At 39.9% G+C, this 27000-nt stretch overlaps 1 protein-coding gene across 5 annotated transcripts in view; it reads right to left on the bottom strand.

The window, feature by feature from the left end:
* The window catches only part of LOC116277130 (trafficking protein particle complex subunit 9-like), a 57636-nt gene that overhangs the window by 15002 nt on the left and 15634 nt on the right, over positions 1 to 27000 (bottom strand). For 2 of the 5 annotated variants that reach the window (XR_012067193.1, XR_012067194.1), the window contains exon 1: positions 847 to 1120. Coding sequence is in view for 2 of the 5 variants with exons in the window: in XM_072955140.1 (XP_072811241.1) it covers positions 11395 to 11516; positions 14908 to 14957 (172 nt within the window). In the remaining 3 variants the exon portion in view is untranslated. Of the gene's footprint in view, positions 1 to 846; positions 1136 to 11394; positions 11517 to 14907; positions 15045 to 18101; positions 18327 to 20807; positions 20994 to 27000 lie in introns of those variants that run through there. The other 3 variants (XM_072955140.1, XM_072955141.1, XR_012067192.1) reach the window with 3 other exon arrangements.

Consider the following 27000-nt stretch of genomic DNA (forward strand, 5'->3'; position numbering starts at 1 on the left):
AGGTGTGTCTTGCTGCCTGCTGGATATTGTGGGCTGGGAGACAGGTGACCCCACGTCTGGCTCTGGTGATGAATGGAGAGGGCAGAAAGCCCAGGGGCCCATGCTGAACTGAGGCCCCTGCACCCAAAATTATGGTCTGACTTTGGGCAAATTACACAGTCTTCTTTACCCTAAGATTCCTCATCTGTCCATGAAAATAACTGCCAATGGAACCCAGAGTTACAAGGATTAAAGGAAATCACCAAATTCATAACCTACTCAAGGGGCTACCACTGCATCCTCAACAGACACATGCTGCCTTTACGGCTCTGACACACGCCAAGTGGGGCGGACGCACACAGTGAACATTGCTAAGTGCCAGTGGGTTGTTTCATGTGTGTTATAATACTGTTTAGAACTTACAACAAACCCAGGAAGAACCAATATGATCATGCCCATTTCACAGATTCACCAACAGTTTATGGGAGGTTACATTCAAGTCCAAGGCCCTATGGTGAGAAAATGGCGATTTAAACCTGAATCTGGGCCGAGGCCTGGGCTCCATCTCTCTCCCGTCCCCCTGACCACTTGCCTATGAAATCCACCTGTCCAATACACAAGTTTGCAGCCGGCCAGCTCTTAAATGCAATGTGTGCCACAGTTTATCAATGTTGGTTAATTACCATAAACTTTTCTCAGAAAACACTACAGAAAAGAAAGGTGGACTCACGTCCCTACACACAAGGAAGAGGAACTTTGCCTTGCCTTCTTCTGTAATGTGCAGAAACCCTTCCCTACACCACCAAATCATTTTGTATGCTTCCTCCATGTTTATGTTTGCACATGGCTTATTAAAGTAGAAGTTACCTGCAGTAATTCCATCTCCGTTCTTTCCAAGGTTCCAGATTATCCATAATCAGTCTGTGAACGAAAATACTACAATGTGAATGACAATACCGCAACCATATCAGTAAGCAATACCGCAACCATATCTGAAACCAAGACATCAGTGGCTGCCGCCAGACCCCAGCAAGGACAGGCCTGCAGCCCAGCCTCTGCAGCCAGTCACAATGGTGCCCTCTGAGCAGACTCATAATGAGAAAGGACAGGATACTGGCCCTAGATAGCTAGGTGCTTGTCTAAAGGATGAATTCAGTGAGCCCAAATGTATGCTTCCTCCGGTACATAGAAAAGCACTAAATGCTTGAACTTGAGATAACTGGCTTTCTTTAGATAACAAGCAATATTTTATTGTTTCAACTACCTGGTCGTTGCTGTAAAGCTCCTATATATCCTAGCTCCTCCTCAACCTCTTGGGAGCAGTCCCTCAGAGTGATCTGAGAGGCTGTCATCCCGGCTCAAGTCCTCCCTCCAAATAAAACATAACTCTTAACTTTTAGGCTGCACATGTATTTCAATCAACAGTTTTGGACACCATGAAGGGACCCAGAGCAGGCTTCTCTCCACCTGAACTCTCCAAGTAACCGGAGCCTTGGTACCAGCAGTGGCCCTTTGTGCCCATCCGCCTGCTCGGGGAGTCCAGATGAACTTGGGTGGGTCTCTCCTGGTTCTCAGATCTCCCATATTTGTTGATGATCCTGAGTTTTATTTGGCGGTGTATCCAGGTACCTGGCCCTCCAGTTGAAAGAGACTAGGGGGAATTACCCACCCAGTGGAGACATGCTGGGTGGGGCCTGGTTGAAAAATAACGGGAAATACCCACCTTGAGGAGACGTCCGAGGTGGGGCTGGTGGAAACATACCAGGAAAATACTCACCCAGTGGAGACGTCCGAAGTGGGTCCAAGTTGAAGACACTTGGTTCAGGACTGAGTGGTTAGGTAAGAAGCTGGTCTAATGTTTTCCTCAATTTGGTTACCTCTATTAAATTTTTTGGGATAAAAGTAAAACGCTTATGAGGAACCTTTCAACTCCAAAAATGGGACCGTCCTCCTGGCTGGTAACAGCTTTCTTGGGTGACAGAGAAACTTGCAGGAGTGGTAGGGGCAAAGAATTCATGGCATAGAGTTGTCCCTGTGGGAAAACTTACTAGCAATTTTATTCTGACAACCCGAACTTAGAATGGGGAATAGAACTTTCAAAAAAAGAAAAAAAAAAACCAGAAAACAAAAGAAAAGAAAAATAAATGACAGATTGCCAGCCTCCAACTAATACCACAGCCAGGTTTATATACGTGCAAAACTTACAAAATTACTTGGGAATTAGAAAAAATAAACTCATTCTGAAAATAAATAACCAGGCCGTATAAAAACATTTTTTGGAATTCTTAACTTATAAAAACAAACTCCCCTTTAGGGGGAACTTGGATTTCTCTTCCTATGTCTTTGAAATGTAAACATTTTATCTTTCTCTGAGTATTTTATGTTTGTGTATGTATTTATATATGTGTTTCATTTTTTTTTAAAGGAAGCTTTTAACTCTGCCATACAAAAGGTACAAGTATTGTGTACATATTGTGGCCAAACAAATAAACTGGGATTCTCAACAATCCTTTGATTGTACCAATTTTTAGATATGTTGCCATCTTAACCTTCGGTTCATCAGCCTGGACCACAAAGGCCTTTAGCTTTTGGAGAGTAAACTTTTGAATTTTATTTAGGCAACACCTCCACTCTCATGTGAAAAAGCCTCTTCATCTTATTGGTTTAAAATATACATGTATATTTTATTTTATTTTAGTTAACATATATATATATATATATATATATATATATATATAAATTGATAGCCATATGATGGATCCTTTAATTTGGAAAGTTTTAAATTGGCGAAAGTTGAAAGAGCTCCCATTATAAACAGCTGTTTTATTGGTAAGTATTAAATTCAAGTTTAAAGGTAGGAAAATATATCTAATGGTTAACCTAAGAACTTAGTTAAAAAAAAAAACTGGTTTGAAAACGTACATTTGTGTTTTTCCTTTTAGATCAATGGTTTTAGAGATGCTAATAAATCTTAGAATAATTAATGTTAATTAGGTTGAATAACTGGAAAATGGACTGTAAAACTGTAGGTAAAATAAAGATGAGCTTACCCCTAATGGATACATATTTTTAAATGGTTTTTTTGAATGAGATAAATAAAATGGACATTTTTGGATTTAGATACAAGGTTTTGATACTACATTATGTAAAGTTAAGAAAAATAGGGCCAAAGAGATCACCTCCTACACCCCAACATTAAAATTCAAACAAGGCCGTTTTAATTACAACAGTTTAAAATATATGTATTTATAGGGTTAAAAATATATGTATATAGACTGAGATACTTGATCAATGATTGGGACAACAGACCAGTTAATCAAATTAAAAATTGAGAAGGGCCTGAGCTCTTTTGCTGAAACTTGGGGATCCCAGAGACATTTCTATAAAATTAGATACAATGAACACACACACACACGCAAAAAGGCTTGTGGCACTCCTTCTAGAAATAGGAATTATTGATTAAACCTAATAAATATAAAAATTAAAGGTATAAGATTTAATAAAATTGAGGTAAAAATTTGTAAAATTGGTATATTTAAATGGGCTTTATATAAAACTTTTTCTTAATTATGTTGTGGGATAGATATGTTTCAATGGAAAAATGCTTCCTCTTCTTGGTATTACAAGGCTTGGCACATATCTGTCCCTCAGATAATATTAATTGAACACAGTAAAGGAAACCAATAGAGTTACATGAGCCCTCCAATATAACGAAAAACTAAAAACTGATATTCAGTGGCAAATAAAAAAATATAATAAGAGTTTTACCCTGGGTTTAACTTATAACTCAAGGAAAAGAGACCTTACTAAATGCTTTATGCAAGGTTTCAAAGACAAGATAAAGTAAACCTTAAAGTTTTAAAACATGGAATTCTTTGTTTACAGGTCTTCTCACTGATACAAAAAGCAAATTAAGGAGATACAATTGGGCCTGGGTGACAGAGCAGTTCTCTGGGGAACTGGAAGCGTGTGTCTTTGTCTTGCAGATCAGAAATGTAAATACAGCAAACAGTGACTTAGGACTGAGCCTAATTAGCTCAAAGAGATAAAACTGTAGGCCAAAGAAATTTTTGGCATTTTATAACTCAGAACTCTGACGAGTCCTTCAGACTTTGTCAAGAAATCTTAAATGTCTGTTTCATAAATAGTAAGCCTTAGTGATTTGAGCAAGCAAATTCAGCTTACTCCAAGTATTATTATACCTATCTCATAAGTAAGTTTTAAAGTGAAGCTATGAGATCTCTAGCTTTTGTCTGTTTATAAGCCGGCATACACATTATAGATGTGAGATATTTCTACAGCTAAAAATAAAAACAAAAAACAAAGTCAAAGAGCTCTGCTTAACTGACATAAAAAATAAGAGCTTTAAAAATTAAATATTTTTAAAATAAAAAGTGACCAAATTGACCTTCCGGTTCACGTGAACTGGAAAATATTCAATATTAAGATAATATTTGATGTTGTTTCATTTAAGTATGTTCTAATTAATATAGACATCTTTAACGTCATCAATATTAAGTATTAAACCTTTACTGTACCTAGGTTTAATGAAAGTCAAATAAGATCCTGTTATATCTGTTGCAGAGTTGTCAAAACAAAAATAATAGTAAAGTGGTGTGGTAAAATTTTAAGTAAATTAAATGCAAATGAGATGAGAGTTTTGGGTAAATTCTTTAAAATATATTTTTTAAATGTATGCTTAAGATAATCTCTAAATGTTTGGTATCTTTAAATTCTAGAGATGTGCTAAATTAAGTTAAATGATAGGATTTTATTAAATAGCTATGCCATTTTCAGATAAAATAAGATTGAAATATGAATTACTTAACATTTAACTTCCTCTTATAGAGAAACTAAAGGTGTTTAGAAATATTAATAAATGGTTGGTGCCACCCTGAAATATTCTCTATAATAAAGGGAATGATCTCAGAATCCTAGGAAAGTAAGATAAATGTGTAAAGGAAGATATAAGGAATGGAATTATATTTTGTTAATGAAAAATACCTACTTTGTCCTGAAGCTGGTTACTTCCGAACGGAGGAGGAATTAAGGGACAAACTAATATGAGAATAGAAAGCTGTGGAAGGCTCGCGGAAGAGAAACCCTGAGGAAAGTGTTTTCTACGTGGTCGGAATTGGCTAAGTTTAGAATCATCTTGGGCAAAGTAAATGAATCTTAGAATTAAGCTGGTACAAGACTACATTTGGTTTTCTCTCTAAGAGGACAAAATTTTCTTAAAATGTTAATTCACCTTCAGTAACTAATTGTAAAGCTTCTTATACCACTTAGCTGATCTGTTCTGGCTTTTCCTTTGACATATTTTCTTGTTAATGAATAAGTACTACTTTACAGTGGTCTATATGTTTACCTGACCAAGTGTTTTTAAATCATTTAACAAGCTCCCCAAATATCAATTTCTAATTAAATTTCTTTTAATCTCCAGTCATCCTTGGGATGCTACAGAAGGCCCCTGAAACATCTGAAAGAGAGATTATTAACTATTAAGTTTCATTTGGCATGTTAAATAACATGGTATTGTCAAATTTATTATAAACTTTCCTAGGTTATACTATATGAGAAAATATTATTAACATAGATATTCTAGAAATTACATGGACTCCCTAAAATTCTGGTATATCTAAAATGTTTCCATTCATAATTGTGGTTATAGTGACAAGGTTCCTTTACCGATTGTAGTGTAATGGTGTTTAAACATGCTTTTAAATCTTTTGTCATTTATAGACAGTTGATTGTTTTCTTCTGATCATTTTGCAAAATGCTTTCTCTTCAAGGAGATTTACTGGTTCTAATAAATTTCAAACAGTAGCACTGAACTAAAGTGGGTAAGAAATTTTAAAGTTCTAATGAAAACTCTGATTAAAAGAATTAGTTTCATGGGACTGAGTAAAGTTGTCAATATGGTTATAATTTTTCATTTTGTCTGAAATACTACTGGCTTTTAACCTGTTTCCCAGAGATAAAGAAACCCTTCTCATTAAGCTACTTATGAGTCACAGCAATTTCATAAAGTATACCTATGTAAGCAGACTTTGAACAGTTACCTTTTCTCTCTCTCTGATCCCTCAAGAGACTAAAACCTCTTAGGTCCCCAGTGGCTCTATCAGACAAATGAGGGAGATCATCTCCTAACAGATAAAGGAGTCTCAAAGTATTTTAAGGATTTTAAAGAGAAAAGAATTTACCTAAATCTGTAAGACAGAAACCCATGACAAGCCCTTGATGTGGCTTTCCTGGCCTTAGCAAATCTTATTAACATTCTATCCTGAGACTCCTTATTCAAAGTTCCAACACAGCCAATTTGAAAAAGCCTATATGATCAAATAATCAGACTTAAATTGTAAACATATTAATCTTGATTTGGTTATATTTGAGAAAAATGAGGGTAAATTTAGAGAGAAAAAAGATTATATTTTAGTGGATATTAAATTCAAGTTTTGTTAATTGAGGTCTATATTTACTAAGACACTTCCCATATCATTCCTTGCTGTTATGTCACATTGCTGTAAAGTTTAATTGAATTATGGAAAGGATACACTCGGTTTGTTTCTGAAGCTCAGTAATCGATCCTTGGGTAAAGTTCCAATCCCCTATGACCTGCAGCCAGGGGATTATACATACTGGAACAGGCATGACTTAAAGAACTGTCTCCAACCTGAATGGAAGGACCCTCTATCAGGTACTCTTAACTAGACCATACACACCAAAGCTGGAGGAAACGGAATTTTGGATTCATTTCCTATCAGAAACAGCCCCTGCAGTGCACTGGCCTATAGAGCACTGCTCACCTTAAAACAATGCCCAAATGGAGAAAAAGCTACCCACGCCAGGATGAGAAGAAGACGTCGTCTGAGGTAGACACCTGACCCAAGACACCGGAACAGACCTGTATGCCAATTATTTTGATAATTTCTCCTACCTTTGATTATGAACTACTCCACTTGTTAAGTTTATGGTAAATTAACTATGTCTAGTACTTCTTTGTTACCTTAGTGGGTTTCTCTACTCCAAGGCTATAACTAGATAGCCCTCAGAAAATTTATTCTAAAAAGAAATTATATTTCTGTTTAGGACACTGTTGATCTTACAACGTGGGAGACATCACCTGGCCAATTAATACCTACTCTGACCCTGGCCATAAAGATGAAATTTCTCATAAGATTACTCAAACTCAACAGAAACACAAGCAGAATTTTTACGCAAAAGTATAACTTCTCGACTATTAAATTCTTACTCGTGACTTTATTAACGTTACTAGCTGTATTACTTACATCCTGTCTATTTTATAAAATTGTTGTCTGTTACATTTCTCAATGTGTAACTAGGCGTACAACAAGATTGAAGATGGCTAAACATCTTGAAGAAATAGATAACATTTATAACCCTGCATAAAATAATTGTAATAGTGTGATTCTAGGTATGGGAATGAGCAACGAAGGGTAAACATTTACTGGATCATAATAGACTAGTAAGACCGGTGATCCAGAGAACTTTTACTATCAACAGGGCCTGATAAAAAACCTAACACATTGAATGGCAGCTCAGAAGATTCTTCACCTGAACTAGGAATGAGCCATACTAGCACCGTGGGGCAAAATTCCTCATGAAATGTCTCTCAAAATATTGGTCGAATTTAGGACCAAGGGGGAGCACTGTGAATGAAAATACTACAATGTGAATGAAAATACTGCAACCATGTCAGTAAGAAAAGAATGCTGAAACCAAGTCATCAGTGGCTGCTGCCACCCCCCAGCGAGGACAGGCCTGCAGCCCAGCTTCTGCAGCCACTCACAGTGGCGCCCTATGAGCAGACTCAGAATAAGAAAGGACAGGATACTGGCCCAAGAAAGCTAGGTGCTAACTTGTCAAAAGAATAAATTCAGTGAGTCCAAATGTTTGCTTCCTCCTGTATATAGAAAAGCACTAAATTCTTGAACTTGACATACCTGGCTTTCTTAAGATAACAAACAATCTGTTATTGTTCCAACTACCTGGTCTTTGTTGTAAAGCTCCTCTATATCCTAGCTCCTCCCCTACCTCTTGGGAGCAGTCCCTCAGAGTGATCTGAGAGGCTGTCATCCCGGCTCGAGTCCTCCCGCCAAATAAAACATAACTCTTAACTGTTAGGCTGCACGTTTATTTCAATCAAGTCCCAGAATAGACACAACTTGTCAATTCTGCAATGAAACCCAATGGATCAGGAACCAAAAGCGTGTTCTAGTCCAGAAAAAACTACGGGTCCCTATTTCTTCCTGTCATTATGAAATCCCACCAGAACTCATTACTTTGCTGTCTGCTCATCTGGCAACCAAACTCAGAGAAGAGTCAACTCAGCAGAGCGCCGTGCTGGGGAGAAACCCCCACAGCAGCAGGTCGGGCTGCCTGCCCTCCCGCACGCTCTGTTGACCCCTAGTGTCCTCCGTGGAGAACAGGCCAACAGAGCTGTTCCCAACAGCTGCAAAGTCCCACACATTAAATAAAAGCATTTTATTTTATACGATATGTTACGTATATACCCATCTCTGAAAACAGCTTTGCCAGAAGCCCAAAGCTTCAACATTAATGTGCAAAGGCAATTCCGGCCCTCAAGGGAAAGCAAGTCTTAAGACGATGCTAAGGCCTCCAAAGTCCTCTCCACGACCATCAACCAAACTCCCGCAGGTCTGCAGCTGAAGGCAGCTACATGTGTGCTTTTAAAGCAACCCCCTCCTACCTTCGGGTGCTACAATGTCCCTCTGCTCCCTCCCATCTCAGGGTAAGAGCAGCCGCTGCGGAACCTTGCAGGGCAGCACTGACAGGACTGGACAAAGGGGATCAGAGCTAAACTAAGCCTTCTGATGACACGAGATTGTCACACTGTCACTTTACAGATGAAGATATATATAGAGAGATGTGGGGTGATATTGCTCAAAGTCACACAGCTAATAAGTGGCAAAGTCTATAACTCTAATCCTCCCTCGGGCGGGACGCACCAGCTGGGACGCCCACAGGGTTCTCTCGTGCCTGCCTGACCAGTCCTTTCCTGTCACTCATGACCCACCACACGGTCTGATCTTAGCCTGCCTTGTCAGCATCTTTCCCCTCCAGTTTCTAAGGAACAAGGCTGCTCCGGCCACTGTATGGCTTCCGGCTCCCCAAACCCTCCGTGCTCACGCTGGTCTTGCCTGTGCATCCAGCCCCCAGCTCAGAGGCTCTTCCTCCCCTGCAGGAGAACGTTTCCACTCTCCCCAGGGACACCCCCTTATGGGAGCCCTCTTCTTGCCCTCAGCACGGCAGGTGTCCCAGGCCACATCCCGAGCTGCCCCATTAGGACTGTGGGTGCCCAGGTCTGCTAGTCAGACCAGCAGCCTCAGAGGCAGGGATTATTCCCAGGTCACCCTGCAAACCTACTGCCCGCCTCACAGCCCCCAGCCAGCAGGTCACCTGGAAGTCACAGCAGGCGCCTCACCCAATCCAGAAGTCTCTTCATTTGCCAGCAACGCTAATGACTGGTTTCCAACCTTTGGTCAGTTTTGCACAAAACAGCCGCTTCCACTGTGAAGTGGAGGGTTTTCGCTTCTGCTCCCCATCCTTACTGGAAACATCAAGGGAAACCAAAAGGCCTTTTCTGAACCCTTTTCTGATGACAACTTACCACCCACAATACTCACATGCTCAAGAACTTTGGGTCCACGTGATTTTGTTTCCCTTACACTTAGTGGCTCAAAACACTGCGAGATTCTTTCTCTTTTGAGGGTATTTGTGCTCAGTTTATCGGCTTTCATCTTTTTTTGTCTCTGTCTCCATTATCCCTAGCAGTTGACACTTCTTACTCCCTTCAGCAGCCTCCCTCCCATCATTTAGCCTAGGAAATCAGCTGTGATGAGGGGCCCAGGAGCAGTCACAGAAAATGTAACTAAGGCACAGAGAGGCTACATAATTTGCTGAAGAAGATCAGCTTCCACCCCCAACAGTGTGTGCCATGTAACTCTGTTTAACGCTTATGCTAAGCATGTTAACTTTTTGTAGATTATGGTTATAAACAGATGAGGTATCAAAATACATACAATGACACTCATCAACTCTAAAATTTTCATTAACTTCACTATTTTGTTTCTATTTATTTTATTTCTATTAAAAAAATTAAGAACCTCTGCACTCAATATAGCAAATGTTACTGGGTTTTAAGTCCAGAATATACAGGTGTTAAGTGTGTCATTACTCATACTTATTTGTATGTTCACAAGACAAAATGATTTGAAAGTCGCCCTCCCCTCCACCTACTCACTAATGACTCTCACCTGAGCTCCCAGACCACACATCTATAACAGCCTTTCACTTTACCCACAACTGAACTCATCAGTTTTCCCCCAGAAATCCCTCTGCAGCTTTCCCTCCTCAGAGCGCAGCAGGACCATCACTTACCTGATTAATCCACCCAGAAACTTGGGCCTTACTCCATCCCTCCTTCACAGACAGCATTCATCCTTGCCTTTTTACCATCTAAACATGCCTTCAGTCTGTTCACTTTTACCCACTGACCATCCCACCGCTCAAGTGGAAGCCACCAACGCTGCCCACCTGGACACACGAGTCTCCCAAGTGGCCCCACAGCTGCTCTCCCCTACTTGAGACAAATGGGATTGTGTCATTCCCGCGCTTTTACGGCTCTTTCCAAACCCACTGTTCTTAGAAGAAACTCCAAGTTCTTCACTTGGTGAAGGTTTTGCCATGAATCTGTCAGCTCAGGGAGGGCAGGACCTGCCCTCTCCACTCGGCCCTGCCCTCTGGCAGAGCATCAGCTCGGCAGGACCTGCTGAGTTACACCAGCCTGTATTCTAACCCTGGTCTTGAGTTCTTAGCAAACTGCTTCACTTATCCTTACAAATTCAAGGTAGATTAGACAGATTTTAGATGTTGAGCTAGAGTATTGATTTGGGGATTTTGCACTAGCAACCTGCATGTACATGTTCTAATGATTCTGTCTTCTAAAAACCACACCCAGATTTAAGTAGTATTTGTGGGATGTCTTTAGAGTAAAAGGGACTGTACTTCTACAGACTTTATGTTTTATAACATGAACAATCCGGACAGGGTGACAAATGGAACTGCCTCACAAGTGACAGAAGACAGCTGAGAGGCATACAGCAACAGGTCACAAGGATGGTAAGAGCAAAGTTGGTTCTCCAACCCCTGAAAAAATTCCTGAAATATCCGAAAACTCTGAATTTTGAAAGTAAAATACTATCATATAAAGAAATAAAATAAATAATCCTTTTCATCAGGGTTTCAAGATCTGACGCCAGAGTTTTTAGCAGGCCATACTGAATCCTAGCACAGAAAAATCAGATGGACTAGTGGTGAGTAATTCCAGGAAAACTGCAAAACTCTTTCACTTCTAAAAGGACATACACTCACCTGTCAAAAGTGAATGTAAAGCGCATTCTGGAGAAATTTGGAAGCTTCGACTCCGCTTCTGGATGGCAAGGACACGGACAGCTTTGAAGCATGCTTCTAACTGAGTCACCTGCATTCTTACACTGCAGGGGGAAACGGAGGCCCTCAGTCAAGAGCAGAGATGTTCCTGTCGTGTCTCCCAGGCCGTATCTTGGGGACTCAGTGCCCTGCAGCAGCCTGGTCCCAGGCGAGGACCCGCAAAGTGGCCCACAATCAGGAGGGTCACTGTTCTCGAGAAAGCCCATCCCCGATGGGGGCAAGAGGGACTGGTGGGGTTGTGTGCACCTATAAATGCTCACAGAAATACACCTGCATTCATTCAAGTGATACAATTAAAAGTAGCAGGCTATTTAACAAAATTTCAAATGTCAGTGGAAATTTTACCATTCCTTTCCACTTGTCCCCTGCACTCTGAGACAGGCTTAGGCTCTCTCACACCCTCATCTCTGATGCAACAGTTGTGAAGTTATTTTACTTTGCTGCAAGTGTCCTCACTCCCTGTGTCGCTGTAACTGTCGTCTCTTAACACACTCAGTTGTCTTCCTGGATCTCTTCCTGAGTTCCTTGCTCCTGTTCCTCAGATCCTAAGATAAAGGACAAGTGAAGACACATGACCAGAAAAGGCACTGTGGACCAGACCAAAGTCCTCAGTGACCCCCTAGGTGAGTGCTTCCCACCCCTTACCATCGATTCTCAAGGTTCTGCCCAGAATGACATCCAGACAGGAGAGAGTCCTGGGCCAATTAAAGGCTGTGTGTCTTGGGCACGGGGACAGGTGCAGGAGCTGGTTCTGTAGCCGGGCCCCTCCCCACCTCTGCTCCCCTCTCTCCCGAGGCCCCGCTGCCAAGTCCCAGGCTCCCTGAACTTCTGTCCTTCTCTTCTACTCTACTCCAAGCCCTTTTCCTCTTCCTTTATTCCCTAATTATCCCCCCAGGTGGAGTGATTTTTCAATCACAGTATCTGAAAAAATTTCCTGCAGCTGAAAAAGAGGTCTCCAGAGGTAAATGCCCTTATGCTGGTTCCTGAAGAGAGCCCCTGGTTAGGGGGACCCTCACCAACACTTTCAGGACATCACACATGTTGCAGGGTCAACCACACCCAACAAGAATTTGCTGTGACCCCAAGGCCCGCACAGCATACCTGCTCACAAAAATGTAGTTTACACACTTATCCATTATTAAGAAGCAAAAAAAAAAATTGCTCATGTTTCTTACTAAAATTATTAATGAGGTGGAAAAAGCAATTGTAATAGAAAAGAACAAATTTGACTCTATGTTAGATGTGTTCCTTTGGCTTTAAACCTGTGCCCTGTTTTCTAGGCTCAGACTTGCTAGCTCTGCACCTATTGTAAAAGAAAGTTGCCTTTAGCCTGAAATATCCAGGAGAGCCTATTCTCCGGGCTCTGATCTTTAAGGATGTTAGCTCTTCTGCACTTATGTAGAGTTGGCAAGTTGCAAAATAGAGAATAAACTTTGTTTTTCTTTTTTTTTTTTGGAGGTTTTACAGGTGCACCATGATTTGACCCACATGGACAGCTGCAAGAACAGAGGATTCCAAGGACAAACAATTCCTACATCAAGAAGTTTGCAACAACCAATCACACCCCCGGCCCTTTTTAGTATAAAAGGAGACTGAATTCTGTCTTGGGGAAGAGGGTTCACCAGGATATCAGTGTACCATCTTCTGGGTCTGCCAGCTTTGCAAATAAAGTCACTATTCCTTGCTCCAACACCTCATCTCCCGATTTATTGGCCTGTCATGCGGCGAGCAGAACGAGTTTGGACTCGGTAACAAAATGAGTGCATTGGAGGTAGTATGTCTCCACTGTTTCCTCGTTTCCAATATGTCACAACCTATCAATTTTATGTGCTGTTTAACAACACAACCAAAAAACCTATTAGATGGAATTGATTCCACGGAAATAAACATATTTCTACTCCTTCAAAACTATTTTTTCTTTTCTAATTTATTTTGTTTTGCTTATTGAAAAGAACATAAAAGTCAGATTTTTTTATTTCACGTATTCTTGTTACAGGAACATGTTTTAAATACTACAAGGAGATTTATGTTGCAATAAAAAATTGTTCACATAGTAGTAGAAAGATATATACACATTCAGTGCAGATTAGGAAAGAAATGGATATTTACTACAAATCCACTGCACATCCAGGCTTTTACAAGCATATTCTGGAATATAAGCTCTATGCTCCAGGGGCCACCCCCCCATTCTCACTGCCGAGTCCCTTAGAAATCAACTACCAAGTCACCAGCATAGAACCACCTGATCAGTATTTTAGGTATAAATGAGGGAATTAGCTCATTCAGTTCTAAAACAAAAACCTTAAAATACATACTGAACTTATTTACAGACAAAGAAAATTGTACACAAAAAAGTACAGTTTCTTCCCCAAGGTCACTAAGCTAATAACTGGTAAAGGCAAGATTTGAACTCATGTGCCTGAATCTAAAAACTAAGGTGGAAATCCCATTTGATTGCGGAGGGTCCAGCAGCACAGCCTATCACCCTATCTTTGTTCAGATCTAGCCTTAGACAGCCTGAGACAGCACCCCATTCCTGTGGAACCCGTGGGCAAACGATAACACTAAGGATTTTGTATCCAGGACTTTCTTAGTTCTCATTTATATAAAGTGTCAGCAGGTCAGCAGAACAACTCTGGAAAATATGAGTGGGTCCAGAGCTTTTTGCTGATTAGAAACTCAGTCTATCAGAACAGAGTGACCTTCCCATGAGAGGCCACATGGACATAAACTAAAGGCAGCTGAGCAATGAAAACTAGCAAGACCCTGGAACTCAAGCAAGAAGGATCCCTGCCATCCCCTCCCAGTTGCCTCTTCATCTGCGTGGACATAATGGAAGGAGACCCAGGTTCTTGTCCAAGTTACACTATCATGGATTCTCGCCCATAGAAACTTACGACTCTATGCTGTCTTAAGGCCTTTCCAACTCAAATATGATGACACAAATATCTCAGCAGAATGTATGTTTCTACTTCCTCTCTTCTATTAGGAGAATATTTCTATGGCCACAAAGCAGAAATCCAACTAAAAACACCATGTACGAAACCAAGTGAAAATCTGCGTAAGAGGCTTTGCTCTCACGCTCAGTGAATGAAAATTCAGAAAAAGTGGTCCTTTTCCCTCAGCAAGTGGGAGGTAGCCTGATTGTGTGTGTGTGTGCGTGTGTGTGTGTGACTAAATCGAATACAATCAAATTTGGGATGTGTACATATTTTTTTTTATGTTACTGTCATTTCATGAGGATGAGACAACCTTTAAAGTAATTTGAATGTAGTGTTCTGAGAGAGTCTCAGGCTCTTTTGGTGGAGGAGGGAAAAGGGGAAAGTAAAGGAGGAAAGAGGGAAATGAAGCAAAGTAGTAAGGATACTGCTAGGTAAAGGCAAGACATTAATTTTGTTCCTACTTGCATCACACACAAATTAGGGTCTGGCTTACCCCCATGTCTTGTTAAGCACTGTGTTGCAGAAGAAGAGGCGGCAGCCCATGTATAACTGAGCTTGTGACTGTACGTGGCATCTTAGACACAAATCATTTACCCTGATCAAACACTCTAACAGCAGGCCGTAATTCTCCTATTTTGAGAGACAAGAAAACAGGAGTTCAAAGAGGGTATATAACTTGACAAAAGTCAGAGGACCAGTAAACAAGAGAGGATGAATTCAAACTCAGATCTGAATGCAGAGTCTGATCTTCCCACTCCCAGGACTGGAAAACCCTTAACACACCACCTCCCCAGCTCACCTGCAGTGTTCCTGGCACCAAGCATTTCCCATGGCATTGGTCTCCAGTTCTCACAGACACAGCACTTTGTGCAGTCAATGACCTAGATCGGACCTGCCACGCCCAGCAGGCTTCACCACAAAGGCAGGAAAGCTGGCTTTCAAGTGCATACAAAGCCATCCCTGGTCTTACCTTGGCACTTCTGTGGCTTCTCCAGCTTAAAGGCACCAATGAAACAGCTCACAGTTTGTACATGAGCCACACTACCTCTCTCCATTTGTCTCCCCACCTATACTACTAGGCTATGACCATTTTGATAATTTTGGAAACAAATTTTTAAAAACAGAAAAGAAAGGATTCTGAAACAAGTACTTAATAATAACAATTTTAAATGACAAGTTACAAAGTGAGTATTTAAAAACTGAATCTGTCTTCCTAAGTGTCAGTTTAAACAGTTAAAAAATCTAATAGCAAAAAAATCTCACTTACAAAATTAACAAAAACATGAACAATAATCTGGAATAAACTCAAAAATAATGCCCATGATATACTTGGAGGAACTACAGGACTGTACTGAGGGGTAAAGTAAGATGTGTGAATGTAGAGACATCAACATATTGCAAGGAGGAAAGCAGTTTTGTAAAGATATAAGTTCTCCTAAAGATAATTCAAAACTTACTAATAAATCCCACAAAAACCCTTATCTGTTTTTTTAACTTGAACAAAGTATTTAAGAATTCTTCAGGAATAATAAAGTCATAATACTAGCCAAGAAAATTTGGGATGGAAGAAAAGAATCAAAAAAAATTGCACTGTCAGATATTAAATAAATTTTTATGATATGTAAGATATAGTACTGGAGTAAGAAATTAAAATTGACAGAAATAAACCATGAGTTCAAAAAGAGACTCTAGTGTAAGTAAGTATTTTGTACAGGTGGGATTTCTAATCAAAGAGCAACGTATGAATTCAATAATTGTCCTAGGACAATCAGAGAATCACCTGGAAAGAACAAATTCTATTCCTGTCACAATGACCACAAGAAAAATTACAAATAGTGATGTAAATATTAAAAAGTAGTAATAACAGCAGATACAACTCTTTGCTCTTATTAATTCAACTTCCCCTCACTATAACAAGTACTATTATCCTCTCCATTTTAGAGATAAAAAAACCTACAGAAGAGATTTATACCATTATAAGAAAGTATTTCTAAGAATAATGCCAAAGATAAAACCCAAAAAGAAGACATTTACGATCTTAAGAATATTTTGGGCCACAACAAAAATAAACCAACTGAATAAAATGAAAGGCAAGAAATGACAAGGAAAAGATCTGTGATACATGATGATGAAGACAAGGGGTTAATGTTCATAACATACAAAGAGCTGTTACAAAGCAACAAGAAGCTCCCTCACTTAAATGTGTGCAAAGGACAAAAGGGATCATTCACTTTTTAAAAGTCAGGTGGCTAATGAGTGAAAAATGCTCAATACCTCACTGGTCATCAAATGCAAACTAAAACAATGAAAAACCACTTTTGCTTATCATATTGGCAAATATTTTCAAAAGATATTCTAGCTAGTGTCCATTTGTGAGAGAACAAACTGTGAGTGACCTTTTTGGAGGATGACATGTCAATGGATATGTAAACTCTGAAAAACATGTGTATACACAGACTCAACTCCACTTCTAGGAATCGTTTCATTTAGAAAAAAAAAATCAGTTCAAAAAGATGTACTCGTCAAGGCATTTTCACAGCACTGTTTACAATGGTGGGAAGAAAAGCTGAAGTGAAATCATATCCAGCGACAGAGAATTGGTATCATAAGTAATTCCACATCTTTTCTTTTCCCACTGGAGAAGGAGTTTCTAGGGTCACTTGAAAGGAGCCTGTGATGAATGTAAATGTCACATCCAGAGACTAAATTTCCAGAAGCCTTAACTAAAGGAATACTCATACAAGATCACAGGAATGTTTGTACAAGAAGGATGCCAGTCAAACATCCTTTCTGACAGTGGTAAATGGAGAAAACTTTAGTGTCCACCATCAAGACAATGATGCGGTAAATCACGGTGAGCTGTGGGCTCTGAGGGGGCCAGTGTTTCATCACGGTCCAGGGCCTTGTCCACAGCACTCTCCCACCTAAGGTGTCCTTTCACAAGAGACCACACCTGCACATCAGGAGACCCCTCCACTTCATCTGAAAGGACCGGGTGAGTCTGGAGTGGCAGGACGTCTATGATATTCTCCTGAGTGAATAAAGTGAGCTGCAGAAAACTTATAGTATGGCCTTATTTTTCAACAAAGCATATATACACACACATATACATAGATTTCTCACATACGTGTATGTATCTATGTATGTATGTGTATATATATATATATGTCATAGGCATAAACGTCATGAAATATATATACCACATTGTCAACAGCTTTTACTCTCAGGAAATAAGGGGAAGTGATGAAGGGGACTTCTGGTACCACCAGAGTTCTCTTTTCATTATTTCAGTAAAGTATACTTGGAATTTAAAAGTTTATTTAAGTTTGAAGTAAAATGGACGATGCCTCCACAAGACAGAATGCTATACTGGTCATTAAAAATCATGCCAGGGGAGATAGAATATTGTAGAAAAACATGTAATAAACCGAATGGAAAATGGAGGTCTCCACACAGAAAACATGCACAGAGTGCTCACTGGTTTTTATGACAGAGGTGATACACATTGACGAAAAGAACAGAAAATAGATGTTATAGTGTTAATTATTATCTCTGAGTAGTGGGACCAGGATAGCCTCTTTTGTCCCTTTTTTCATACATTATATTAAATACACATTATTCTTCATCAGAAAAAAGCATTTTTAGATGTATAGTACCACACATTGTAGAAAATACACAAGTACTTACAGAAACAAATAACTAGGAGAGACCGCAGCAGCGTCACATTATGTAGAACGGGCGATCCTGAATAACGCCTCGCAGTTACATAAGGACCCGCAAAGTGAGAGCACCTGCTGTAACAGGGCGTGGCCCCCTTCTATTTGTCAGTTGTGTCTTCAGGGCTGAGGTAGTTTTGAGCCCGGCCAGTGTCAGTGCTGGTGTCTGGATGGATGCCACTGGAGGTGAGGGCACCTGCAAGCCGAGAGGAAGAACAGAAATCATCCTCTGGTTTTTCTGTCTTGTTTCTTTGTTACTTTAAAAGAGAGGCATAAATAAGATAAACTGAATCTTTCCTACTGAAATTTCAGTAATGAAACGTTTTTTAAAGTCTTCACAGCTTATATACTGCCTACAACTGTCTTTTCAACAAAGCATCATATTTATCAAATGTTAATTAACTCAGTTTATTAACTCCCTGTTTAAACCTTCTATTAAAGAACATGAAATGCACTACATAAAAGAACCACGCCTGTAGTGACTACCTTAGCTGTCTTGAAGGCAGTGCAGTCAGTCCGCAACATCCCGTGGCCCTGAGCTCCTGATGCTGGTAAGAGAGCATGCTGCCGCCTCAGATGGAGAGAAACTGAAAGCATTTTCTTAAATCTACAGCACTGACAAAACATAACTGACAAATCCCTGGCTTCTTGGAGGCTGTGATTTTATGTTTCTGGCCAAATCCCGTCAATGAGCAATCCCCCCCATTCCCGAACCATGGGACTCACATGGGATGCAGTTTTGGAGAAATTTCCAGGTATAGAATGTAACCAACTATACACAGAACTCTCATAATAGAAAAGATGAAATACTCTGATTTTGGAAGACACTCAAAATATTCTCGTAAGACTTACTAGCTGGAAATGCTGGGCTTCTCCTAACCACATATTTATTTCAGAGCCAGTGAACATCTCCCACAAACCCTGTTTCCCTGTGTCTGCTGGCAACCTCAGGTACACTCTTACTGTCGATCTTATAAGTCACGGGCAGAGGCGTGTGTCTTATGCCTGCAACCCTCAAACAGGCTCGCCTCCTAGCCTCAATGTCTGAACTTGGCCCCATTCTCTCACCTGTTTATTTGGTATCTGTTATTCTGTAAGCTGTCTGAAATGATCGTTGGAACAAGTCAGAAGAATGAGTGGGTAGATAAATGGACAGACGGACAGGTGAGAAATGGACAGACAGACAGGGAGACTCCAAGAAAAGGGGAACAAAGATAATTTCCTATGCAAAACCCTCTTCTAGTCAGGGAAGAAAACCACCAAAGAAAAGTGTGAAGAGGCAGGTAGCTTAGGACTGTTTCCTGGATTCCATGAAAAGTCACACCAAGAGATTAGAGGGTAGAGCTATAAATAATATAAGAATAAAAGCATGCATGCTTGAAAAACATATCTACAATACGTACTTTCTAAAGAATAGATTCAAATCAGAAGGGCCCAATAACACAATCCTTGGGTATTTACAAAAGTGAGAACCCCACCTCCAAACCACAAGGCATCCCTTTGGAGCACTGAGAGTCTACACGGGGTGGTCATAAAGCCGACACCACATAAGCTATCCTATCCTGCAATTACCAGGAACGAGCAGCTGTGCTCGGGCTGCCCACGCGTGTCATTTACATCCCACAGCACCTCTATTTGGGAGGGACGCATAGCGAGCTCCGTCTCTGCAGGACACAAAACATGTCCTGGAAAGGCTAAGCTGACCTTCCAGTTCTTCAACTTACAGGACTGGTCACTCCACAGCAGGACTCGAACTCGGAGCCACGTTTGTAACCACAGTACTACCGTGATTTATGTGTTTTTGTGTGTATAATACATTTGTTTCCGGCATGAAATGATATTTAATAAATGTTAGGTTGTCTTGTCTATCTCATTAGCTCACAATCAATCTTTATACTGTTGAATTGTACTCTTTTCCCCTGGAGAAAGGAATGGAAAGAGCAGGGGTCAGAATGAGGTGGGGCTCCATTCTTTATCTGGTACCTCATCTCATCCAAGTCCCCAAGCAGGGAGAAGGAGCAAATGTTCTCTTCATCTTTTAAAGAGAGGGCTCCACTGATGGTGATTTACTCAACTTCAAAACCAAGGCTGGGGGAAGGGCACATGCAACAACCAGAGCAGTATCACCTGTAGGAAGGCAAAAAGAGCTCATGGGAGGGCTCAGGGGGTCAGCATGATTTAATTTGAATCGATAAAAGAATACAATCTAAAAATGCTACGATGCAATGGATTTGCTCTTTCTTAACATCTAGCAAGTTTCCACAGCCCACATGTAACGTTATCATGAACCAGTGAAAGGAAGAGTCTACAGATAGGGAAAATCAATGCCACAGGCAGGCTGAAACCCACACTGGAGTTTAGGAAGGGAAAGGGCATAGTTAAGAAGAGGCGAAAGGCTGGGAAAAGACATCATCACAAGGGCTCTCAAGCATCACCCAACAATCATTTTATCATTCATTCAAGACAGAGTTACTGAGGTCCTATTTTGTACAAGATTGTATAGAGGGTGAAGCAAGAGTGCAGAGACTATGGTCGCAGCAAGTGGCGGGGCTCAAATACACTTCTGATCCTGGTACCTGGCACACTTGTCCTCAGTGTAAAGGCAAAGGAAAAAAAGTAAAATAATTCTATGAAAACTCAACACACTGTTGAAAAAAATTAAAGAATACCTAAATACCTGGACAGACACATCACGCAGATTCCTGGATCAGAAGAGAGCGCTCTTGGAATGACAGTGCTCCCCAGAGCGATTCATATATGCATTGTGGTTTCAATCACAATCCCAGGAGGCTCCTCTGCAGAAACTGACTAGCTGCTGCTACAATTCATATGGGAATTCGAGGGTCTCAGTATCCAAAAAGTACTTAAAAAAAAGAACAACATGAGAGGACATGTCATTCTCAATTTCAAACATTGCAACTGTATCTCCAGGTGAGATTAGAGGCCATTATTAAGTTATTATTGTGTTTATCCTTATTTTCTAAATTCTCTACAATGAATATAACTGTTACAATAAGAAAAATAAAAGTAAGGTATCTTTTAAAACATACACACCGATTCATTCATTGGAAAAGAATATTTTAACTATATAGAGGTAAACAAATACCTAGTGTAAAAGAACTACTTAAAACCAAGAGTGCATTTCCATTTTTCATAAACTGAAAACTGAAAAGCACAATCACATCAAGTTTCTAGGGAGACTGATGCAACATAATAATAGTTATTTTCAAAAATTCTAATTAAACAATGAAAACTCAAGAAAGGGAAAATCGTGATTGACAGCCAACTGCAAACACATGGAGAGAGAAATCACAGTTCCTTTAACTCTGCTACTGACCCAATAGGAGAGGAAATTCCTCACTGCGGGGACAGTGGAATCCCATGAATAAGACAGGATACACAGTACAAACTGCACTAGAATTGGGGGTGATTTTCTTAGAAGAATTCTAAAGTTACAACATTGCTGAAAAACTATAAAAACACTGACAGAGAGATTAAAACACGCAGTCATATATATTATATAGAAACATATGAAGTCTGCTCCCATGTTGCATAGAAATACAAACATATTTGTTCATTTACGGGCACTGGTTACTTTATCCCAGGTAGAATATTTCAACTACAACAAATAATCAATAATACACTCCTCTTGTCAAATCTAGTCGATACGTTACTCTGCTATGTAACCATAATGTGTCTAAGATAGATCTATAATTAGTGGAAAAGATCTCTGTATGGTTTCTTGAACTCTTCTCAAAATTCCAAGCTTAATTTTAAAATAGATCTGAGTAGTTTTTCTATATTATCTTAACCTTCATGAAACGAGCAACACAGTCTGTTGTCAAAATGCTGTCCTTACAATGATTCACGAGCACTGTATCCTAACAAAACTGCTGGGCAGCAAGGCACAATCCAGACAATGTGACCAAACAAATGAAACACAAGGAAGACAGTGACCCTATTCTGGAGGTCTTATAATCTCTGTCAACACCGGGGTTTTTATTTGATTAGTTTGACTATGTAGCAAAATAAAGTTAATCAAGTACTTTCTTTAAGCATTCTGTAAGTCATGACTCTGCATTTAGTGTCATGAGCAGGAAAGACTTAAGCATGACTTGATTAGGTCAACTAACAACAATCATTAATGGAGAGTGAGTAATAAAGTAGTTAACTGACAGCAATTCTTCTGCCCACATGAGACCTAAAATAAACCTACACTGATCTCTGCAAGGAAAATGAGATGAGATCCCAAATGAGAAAACAAACTAACAAGAAATCAAAAAATGAAACACTTTTTCTATAATGATTCCAGGAAGTAGTGGAGCATGGTAGTGAAGAACACAGATGCTGGGGACAAACATGAGGGTCTGAACTCCCACAATAGTGGGTAGCTTTGACAGTGATATGTCAGTGAAATTTTCTGCATCTCAGTCTCCTATCCATAGACTGGGGACAACAATAGCACCCGTCTGCTAGAACGGTCCTAATAACTAATTTATTTTATATATAAAAGTTTAAATAAAATACCTCAGATTTAATATATTACCCCAAAAGCACAAGGAACAAAGAAAACAGAGATAAATTGGAATTCATCAAAATTTAAAACTTTGCTTCAAAGGACACCATCCAGAAAGTGAAAAAAGGAGAAAATTTTTTCAAATTATTTTTCTGATTAGGAATTTTTATCTCCAAATAAAAAAACAACTCCTACAACTCAACAATAAAAAGACAACTCAATTAAAAAATGAATAAAGGATCTGAGAAGGTATTTTTCAAGGAAAATATACAAATGGCCAATAAGCAAAATGGAAAGATGTTCAATATCATTAGCTGTAAGGGAAATCAAGTCAAAACCACTAGGAGAAACCGCTTCACACTCACTACAATTGGTTATAATCAACAAAAGCGTAACAAGCACTAATGAGTAAACAGAGGAAGCGGAGCGCGCAGCCCTTGCTGGTGAGGACGTAACACAGCATGGCCACTTTGGAAAACAGCCTGGCAGGTCCTCAGAGAGTTGAACATTTGGTTTCTGAATGACCCAGCGATTCTGCTTCCTGGGCACACACGTAAGAGAACTGAAAACAAATGTCAACATAAAAACTCCTTCAAGAATGTTCACGGTGCCATTACTCATCACAGCCAAAAAGCAGAAACAACACAAATGCCTATCACCTGATGAATGAGTAAACAGAGGGGCCCAGGCATACAGTGGAATATTATTCAGCAATAGCAAAGCATCGAGTACTGACCCAGGCCACAACAAGGACAAACATTGAAAACGTTACTCAGTGTGAAAGAAGTCAGTCACAATAGATGGTTCCATTTACATGAAGTGACTCCATTTACATAAAATATCCAGCACAGACAAATACAAAGACAGAGAAGAGTGGCTTCCTGGGGCTGGGGGTGTACGGGGAAGTTGGGAATGACTGCTTATGCATACAAGGCTTCCTGTTGTGGGGATGAAAATATTCTAAGATTGAATGGGATGCACAATTCTGGGCATAGAGTAAAAACCTCTGTACATTTTAACAGGTGAATTGTATTAAAACTGTTAAGAACCAAAGCACCTCGGGCCAGTACCTTCCCATAGTAAATGCAAATTGCTAACTTTTATTACAGGAAGAAGAAACAGCCCTCAGCATGAAAGCAGGAGATCAGCAAATGTGAGTTAACCAAAATTGGACAGGAGCATTTCACTTGAAACAGTTGCTGAGTGCACACGATATATTCAGAAATGACAATGAAAATCTGTTTGACATCACGAAGAAGCATTCTGCTTCAAATACAGATCAAGGATTCGGCAGGCCCAGCTACTAGAAATGACCAGAGAAGAACCAGGTTCTTAAAACAAGCACCAGAGCCAACAAGGAAACGGTGGTGAGGAAAGCAGGCAGCCGAAAATCTAAACCAGTATGCTACAAATAATTTCTCCACTGAAAATTCAAAAATAAAATGAACGTGATGCAATGCTGTGTTGACCTCATGTGAATGGGCTTCCTCCGGTGCTTGACATTTCTGTAACCCTGAATGAGAGACTAAGGAGAATCAGCATGGCTCCTGGCAGTCCCCAAGTGACTGCCCACAATCACGCTGACCACCATCACATCTGCCAGGGTTGAATTGTAGAGAAGAGACCAACTTCTGAAAGGCACAGGAAATGTTGACAAGGGAAGAAAAGGCTGCAGTCAGTCCTGGGACAGAGGCCCTGTGAGCAGAAGCCAGAAGGCTGCAGGTGAACTGGAGTGGCCTTGGGGAAGGAAGGGACCACTTGGGAGCAGATATCAATTCTCTTCTCTCTCTCCCTCGGGTAGGAGAGAGAGAGCATGCATCCTTCTCACCTGGAATTGTGGGTTCTTGCTGGCAGAAGTCTTACCGACACTGAATGAATTACTCAAGACTCTGTGGAAAAAGTCAAGAAAGCGAGAGGTAGTAGTGAGCCAATTCCACGAGCGTCTCAGGTGCTCCCATATTTATTGTGTATAATCAAAGGAAAAAGTCATTAACAGTTGTGTGATAGTAAGCAGGAACTTGAGGGAACATGGTATGAGACAGAGATTGTAGAATCCACAATGAGTACAAAGGCTTAGTGTATCTTTAGGGAAGTCATGGAGTGAGGGGAACAAAATACATGCTTTAGATATGTTAACTACAAAGAAGACCACCAGACCAGCTGGGTTCTTACTTTGGGGATAATAGACTAACTAACAGCACTCAAGCCCAGCGTTTCTTGCCGAGGGCCTGTGTCATTGCTTTGCAATGAGCAGAGTGCTATCTAAAACCTCAATTATGCAAGCAAAGCATTGTCTCTGCTTTTTCAGGCAAGGAGACAGGAGTGAGGATGCACAGGCGCCTGCTTGCAAAGCAGTTACTAAGCACATTTTTTTCTTCTTAAAATTGACAGGCAGCTGGGGTCTGTTACAATTTGTTAATCCAATTATGGGCTCCCTCATGGAACGATAATGGAGAACACCCTAGGATGACAAATCCTGACTCTGGGCCTCTTCCTGCCAGCTTTAGCCACTCTAGCAAGGTCTAGACACATCCTTGAATAACGATCCCACAGAACCACCTACATTCTTAACTCCTGGTTCTTGAAACTTTATTTTAGCTCTACACAACTTAATGTAGAAAAGTTTCAGAAATAAAAGATATTATATTCTTTTTATATCTCACCATAGGACTGATTTTTCTGATTGCTCTAAGCTGCTTCTACTTGGTAAAGCACCTAATTCTGCAGGTGAATTCAGTACTTTCCATTGGGCATAACTAGCCAGTTTGGGCTCGCTGACTTCTATTGGTCCAATACCGATACACTTTATTGAATTCATTGTTCACCAGTTTCAGCCAGGAAGAGAGGGAGTGTCACTCTGTTCCTCAGCCCACCCTCAACTCTTTTCTCATTAGCAACTCAGGCCTCCTGAATACGAAACAAAGCATTTGTTTCCCTTCTACGCTTTCCACAAACCAAACAGGAAACATCAGCCTGGAGAAAGTATTCAACACAAATGTTATAACAAAAATCTATAAACCTGAAGCAACTCCATCTCCGAATCATGATACACAATGACATGAGATTACATGTGTCAAGCACAAAGCATGCGTGAGCCTGACCACCTGATTTCTTTTCTTCAAAGAAGGAAGATTTTCGTATTTTTTATTATCATGCTTTGTCATTGTTTCTGATTAAGCCAAAAAATGGTTTATGAAGTAATTAAGCACTGCAACAACAGATTTTTGTTGTATCAATTACAGAAGGCTTTCAGAGGGGATAGGAAAACCCACCTCTGTAAAAAATGCAAAATTTATTCCCCTGTGAAGAACACGTATACAAAATGCAACAGAGAATTCAAATTATTGTGGAGAGGAGCAGAAGCCAAAGAATCAAAGCAAAGTCATTACTATGAGTCAGTTCATAATTCACTGGACAAACACGCTCAATGCTTTTAAAGCATTTTAAAGGCACACTACATACCATTCACTTTATGATCTGCAGGCCAGAGGAAGAATTTCCCTCTTTAACAGACAACAGAAATCAATAGGGTGCCCTACCAAACAAGGACCAAAGAACAATCAGGTTTTTAACAGGTCTGATAAATCAGCATGTTCTAAAAATCAAAATCCAGAAATTTTAAACATTCATTCACACCACAATGAAACAAGCACTTAAAAAAAAAAAAAAACCAAAGAAACTAAGCACATAGACCATGTACATAGATCAATGAGAACTTCTTGTACCGCTGGAAGAAAGAACAGGCTATAGCCTTTTACTTGAAAAATAAAACTACTTTTAAAGATAACTGCTAAAACACATTTCATCATTCATGTTGCCTTGAAAAATCTGAGGCACTTGTATCTTATTAGAAAAGCAATTCTGAGTAATAGTGTGTTACAATTCAGACCCAGTTTGCTTTAGAAGAAAAGAGAAAAGAAATGCTACTGTTTCTCATATCCTCCACAAAGAGTGAAGTACCTTCCTGCCTGTTTCTCCTCCCATTTTCTAAACTCATATTCCCCAATCCTTCTGAAACAAGTATGATAACCTCTAATTCCCACCAACATGCCAAATGACAAAAGAATATCAATTTATTTGTGTAAATATATCCCTACATCTTGAACTGGAGGAGAAAGGTATCAGAAGTCTATATGGAACTTATTTCTACCTTCCTGAAATCAGACACACAAACGTTCACACAGACACAGACACTCACCCCCTGAATTACTGGGCACTTCACAAGCTTAGGACTTCCAACTTCAAGAAGATAACTTTGTAGTTAATTTAATACACAAAGCTGTCAGATTTGAAAGCCTTGATCATCTGGTAAACCATCCAAATATCAAAGAGATCCAATTAGCCTTCTCTGTAG

The sequence above is a fragment of the Vicugna pacos genome, chromosome 35 (genome assembly GCF_048564905.1).
Source record: "Vicugna pacos chromosome 35, VicPac4, whole genome shotgun sequence".
NCBI lineage: Eukaryota > Metazoa > Chordata > Mammalia > Artiodactyla > Camelidae > Vicugna > Vicugna pacos.